The 5,597-nt window shown below is 38.8% G+C and overlaps 1 protein-coding gene across 1 annotated transcript; it reads right to left on the bottom strand.

The window, feature by feature from the left end:
* Positions 1-1,936: 1,936 nt before the first annotated feature.
* Positions 1,937-3,622, bottom strand: LOC134494750 (proto-oncogene Mas-like). The gene is made up of 2 exons (XM_063299997.1): positions 3,597-3,622; positions 1,937-2,942 (listed from the first exon to the last, which is right to left on the bottom strand). The coding sequence occupies exons 1-2, from the start codon at positions 3,620-3,622 to the stop codon at positions 1,937-1,939; spliced, it is 1,032 nt and encodes a 343-aa protein (XP_063156067.1).
* Between the last annotated feature and the right edge of the window lie 1,975 nt (positions 3,623-5,597).

The raw sequence follows: 5,597 nt of genomic DNA, 5'->3' as shown, positions 1-5,597 counted from the left end.
GGCTTCCCAACTAGGTCTATACATTATTATTCTCAGAAAATGTTTCATCATCAAGCTTACAGCCCACTGCTTGGCATATTTATAAATTCAGAGGCAGCCATACAGAAAAATAGCCAAGATGAGTGTGATGGATGGGAGGGAAGGTCTACTAAGGTCTCATCATCCTGGCACATTTCCAAGGGAGGCCATGGCCTTTTAGAAATACGGACTTGAAATGTCAACAAAGGTTATTCTTAACCAAAACTTGGAAAGCATGTAGCAAGAAGAAAGATTTAGAATGAAAGAAGTCATATATTTTTTCAAGCATAGTAAAAAGAAAAGAAAAGCTAGAAGGAAACTTTATGAATAATGAATGTTATGAATAAAGATGTTGTTGTAAAATATAATAGAATAATATTAAGTCTGAAATGTTTTGGATTATACATGTAATATTTTGTTTTGTGAAACTATGTTTACAGCCAGATTTCTTCCTGTCTTTGCTTTAGAGGGGGTATTTCCTTTCATTAGTGACATTGCTTGTCCTCTTTTTTTAAAACTTTATATTCTTTTATCAGATAAAATGAAAGGTTAAAACATTAAAATTTGACATTAGCAACTGTCCTTTTATCATATTAAGGGGCCATCATCACTGGTCTTCCCTCATAGATTTCTGTTCTTTCCTAGCACAGGGCTGGTCACTGAAAGCTGCAAAGCCTTTTTTGTCCATCTAAGAAATAAAATCTTTTTTTTTTTGTCCATCTAAGAAATAAATCAGTGGGTTGATGCTTCTATTGAAAGAGGCAGAACCATAGGATTTTGAGGAATGAAGCCCGATAGGAAGGAGAGTTATGTGTCTTCTATTACTGGATGTAAACTCTAGTAATCTTGACTTAAAATATAAACACATTTGAAAATTAGAGAAATAAATAAAATGTATCAACATATTAATTTTGAAAACAAAGGTCACAGTCTTGCTGATGGTGGCTGATTAAATCTTTTAAAGTCTGTAATTTGGTGACCAAGGTTAAAAAAGGGGTAAGAAAGAAAAATGCTTAAAATGATAAAGGCTACACATTTTTAAAGTTTCTGGTTTTTTTTTTTTTTGATATAAATTTTATTAAAGTTTTAAAGAGAAGGTAAAAACCAACACAAACTAATACAGAATAAAGAAAACTAAGAAATAGAAAGAAAAAAGATGAAAGTGCAGAAAAACAGATAGAAAGAATAGAAGCAGCAGCTTCCAATTTAGTTTGCAGCAAATACAGGCATGATTACAAAGTTATCTTTTACTTTATGGTTACCCAAAAAAAAAAGTTCACTTTTTTCTATTATCTATTTTTTTCTAATCATCAAAACCACAAGTCACAAATATATTTTGAATTTTTCCACTCTTGTGCAGATATTAAGCTCACTGCAGTTATCATATATAAAAACAAAGTTCCATGTCTTTTTTCTAGCTGTCTGTCCATTAGTCCCAAAAGAAATACCTCTCATTTTAATTGCATATTAGTACTTGAAATCTTCTGAATTAGTGCGTGTATTTGCATCCAAAACTATTTGGCTTTTTTACACAAAGACCAGACATGATAAAACGTCCTTCGTGTTGTTCACATTTCCAGCGAAGATTTGAGGTGCCTTTATACATCCTATGTTTCTCTGGTGACAAATACCAGTGGTACATCATTTTATCAAAAAATCACATTTTTAAAGTTTCATGCCATAAGAAGTAATAATTATTCCTACATAGTTGCTGTTATTATGAAAGAAAATGGAATGATATGAAGTGAGAAGTTTTCTGATAAGCATCTTCTTCACATTGGGAACTATACACCCAGCAATGTTTCCACTTTTTGTCTTTTGCAATTGTACAACGATTTGGTATGCTTTTAAGGAAACCACATATTATTTAGCAAATGAAACTAGCATAAAACATTGACTATCCCATGTCAGTGACTCTTCACAACTGGTCTTCCTTCATGGTTTTCTGCTCTTCCGGGTTGCCCTGCTCATCCTTGAAAACTCTTTGCAGGGCATCCTTCAGAGAGGCCCTGGGCAGAGCCTTTCCTGCCTGCTTCCTCCCAACTAAGAAATAAAGGAGTGGGTTGATGCTGCTGTTGAGGGAGGCACATCCTATGCCAATGGCCATGAGAACGGGATGAGGGGAACCAAAATATTGTATCACATAAAAGGCATCCATTGGGAAAGAAAAAAGGAGGAAGAAAAGCAGAGCCAGCAAGAGGGTGGTGAGCAGCTTCCTTTGATTGCGTTGTGCTTTAGAGCCCACATAGATCAAGAGGGTCACAGTGGACACAACCATGAGAGGTGTACAAAGTAAACCATTCACAATAAGCTGGTAAAGCAAAGGTGAACTTCCAAAGCTCCTGGCCTGGTGGAGAATGAAGTGCACTGCAGAGAGCAGGAAGGAGAGGGTCCATATGACGCCACAAACAAGGCCAGACAAGTATGGCGGACGATGGCAGCGATGCCAGAGAGGGAAGAGCACAGCCACACACCTGTCCAGGCTGATGGCTGTCAGCAGAAACTGGCTAGCAGAATAGGTGAAGAAAAAGAGCTCAAAAAATAGGAAGAAAAAGGTATAGAGAATGTAAGTTCTTGCAAATAGAATTGACAAACCCACAAATATAACTGCAATAATGAGGGATATGAGCACCCCAAAATCAGCAATGGAGAGATTCAGGATGTAAGTGGTGAAAGAATTCCTCTTAATGGAATAAGCCAGAAGATAAATTGTCCTCCCATTTCCTACCAGGCCCAAAATACAACTAACAATAGTGAAGCTGGTTATAATATTTCGTGTTAAATTATGAAAGAGTTGTCCAGACGGAGTAGCAGATCTTTCCAAAGGGTCAGTAATATTTACAGATGTTTCCCAAAATCCTGAAATATTCACAGGATCTTCATATTCAGGAAGAGTCAAAATTATTTCATGGGCCACAATATTGCTGTTAACAGAAAGAAACCAAGGGGGAATCAATCCTTATAATAAAACTACTATAGTCACTCTGCAGGAGAGGTTGGAGAATTTCTGCATTTAATATGGACCCAAGCTTTTCATCCAGTAATCCTCCAGTTGCTTGTCACTAGAATTCCCACAAGCTATGAGCTCTCATGATTGAGGAAAATAGAAGTTACAGTTCTAAAGTTCAAGAGAACATGAGGTTACTGAAGTTCTCTGTAAATAAAACAAACAAACAAACAAGCAAACAAATAAAGGTTATATGATCAAGCAGGTGTCATGGATTTCCACTGAAGACCACTCAAGCTCAGACATTCTCCCGATTGTATGAGAGATTCAGAAAAGAAAAAGAAGAGGAATGATGAGCCAAGCCTGTGTCACCCTTTCTCCAACCTCCATGCCTTCAGGATAGAAAACAGCCAAATGTGGTGTTGTGGCTAGTTCTCCCAGTAGGCATTATTGTGGGGATGCGAGGAGGAGAGGTTACAACTTCTACATTGTGATGTCACCTGTGACTTAGAGACTTGAGAATGTTATGATGAGCGGTTATGGGTCTTTTGATATTACACTGTAATGCACGTTTTGTCCCCTTTTTATTACGATGGTTTCTAATGAAGCCTATGAGTCCCATCTCCTCCACCTTCTCCTCAGTTTCTCTTCTTCCATTCCCTCCTTTATACCTTCTATTCCTAACTCTTTTTCTAAGATACTTGAAGACCTGTCAACAGTGCAACACTTTGGATTTGATTCCAAAAGAGTCCTCTGGAGCACAACAAATGGAAAATGATGCATTATCTGCAATCCTTGAACGGAAATGTGCCTTATTTTGGGACTGTGTCGCCAGGGAAAGATGCAGCTGCTTTGCTGAATTCTATACAGGTAAGAAGTAAGGACTTTCTCATACTCCAAAACAACTTTTGCAAATCAAATCTGAAGTGTTGCGCAGTCACAGTATGCATACCCACAGACCCATAGAAAGACTGAGGCCAGGTGTGCACAATATGCATTTCCAGGTGCAGTACAACCATAACAATTGCATCTATACAACCCTTATTCTATACTCTCTTCCCCCCAGATCAGTATCTTTGGTGTGGAGACTGCCAACTTGACACATGCTGCCAATGAAGGCTGCAGAGATGTGCAGAGCAGGGCACAAATTTTCTTTTCCAAATTTTAAGAACCCATTGGAGTTCTAATGCAAATATTTTTTCTATAGCGTACTTACGGCTCCTGGTAAAAAGTCCAGAGACCACTGTAACGCTCGATACTGTATGTTCCGTTACCTGAGGAAGTCGTAACAGCAAGGTATGATTAAATCAATAACCCTTGGCAGACAAAATCCCAGTGTGTTTTAGAAACCTTTTCCATATTTCCCTGTGTATTGGGGTTGGTGTGTGTGTGTGTGTGTGTGTGTGTTCGTGTGGGTGGGTGCTTCATTTGTATTCATATGAAAGAAGCTTTACATGGAAAGAATCACTAATATTTTTTTTCTGGCTGCCCCAGATCCCAATCAGACAATCATCACCCCCTGTGGTGCCCTCTATGCTTTCTGCCCCATTGGTGTTTCATAACACACACACACACACAGAAACAATTTTTAAAGGAAAGCTATGCTTTGAAGCCTTGCTTCATCTTTTTTCACCAAAATGCATCAGGCCCTCGTTTTTCTTAAATTTGGGGAAATGTTGGTGCCCCTTCCACCGAGTAGGTGTGACCCTTCTTAGCTTTCCACATCAGAGTACATGTGGAGGTACAGTAAGTCTTCTTCCTCATAGTATGAAAAATGACACCCCACCCACTTCTGAAGATATTAAGGGTAGCGTCTTTGGTGCTCTCTGAGATGTTTCATTACCCAACTAGGTAACATCATCAGTCAGCACTGATGATGTTACCTAGTTGGGTAATGAAATGTCTGCAAGCAAACAAACAACCAAGCTCAGAGAGCACCCAGGACTCCACAGCCCTCTTGAAGAAAATATAGGTTGAGTTTATCCCATCTGTCCCTCAAAAGGACAAGTCTGGAAGATGTTGCCTAGAGGAAGAGGCAGGTATCTTCCTGGTGCACCAACTTTTTGGTAGTCTTACATTCCCCATGAGAGTTATTTCATAAGTGAGTAATTCCCTCAGCAGCCATTTTGTGACTGTATCATAGTATGTTCTCAAATTGCCAATGCAGCCATCACCCTCCCACCCGCTCAAAAAAATTGTAGGGATCCATCTTCAGGTGCTAGGGACTGGATATTGAATTAAGCTCCTTAGGCATTTTGAAACACCTTAGCTTTTCTTTATCAGAAGAACCCCCAGAGACAGGAATATAGCATATAACATAACTCACATGCTGTTCCTACCTGCTGAAGAATTAAATTGTCCCTCCATTCTGCAAAAAAAAAAAGACTCGGTAAACTAAAGGGTAATATAGGTATCAAAAGAAAGAACACTGGACTGTTCTTCTGATTGTCAGAACTGTTTGAAGGAGGAATGTTCTTGGGGAATTGTTGGTGCCCCTTCCACCCACGAAGTAGGTGTGACCCTTCTTAGCTTTCCACATCAGAGTACATGTGGAGGTACAGTAAGTCTTCTTCCTCATAGTATGAAAAATGACACCCCACCCACTTCTGAAGATATTAAGGGTAGAGTCTTT

This window comes from Candoia aspera, chromosome 3, assembly GCF_035149785.1.
Source record: "Candoia aspera isolate rCanAsp1 chromosome 3, rCanAsp1.hap2, whole genome shotgun sequence".
Taxonomy (NCBI): domain Eukaryota; kingdom Metazoa; phylum Chordata; class Lepidosauria; order Squamata; family Boidae; genus Candoia; species Candoia aspera.
Note: the sequence above shows the minus strand (reverse complement) of the source record. Positions and strands in the feature narration are given on the sequence as shown.

What these genes read in the sequence shown, in the direction of transcription:
- LOC134494750 (XM_063299997.1), bottom strand. Translation starts at nt 3,622, where the DNA reads ATGGAAGAAGAGAAACTGAGGAGAAG. An exon ending in GAAGAGAAACTGAGGAGAAG is followed by an intron (nt 2,943 to 3,596) that starts GTGGAGGAGATG and finishes TTCTGTTAACAG; the next exon opens with CAATATTGTGGCCCATGAAA.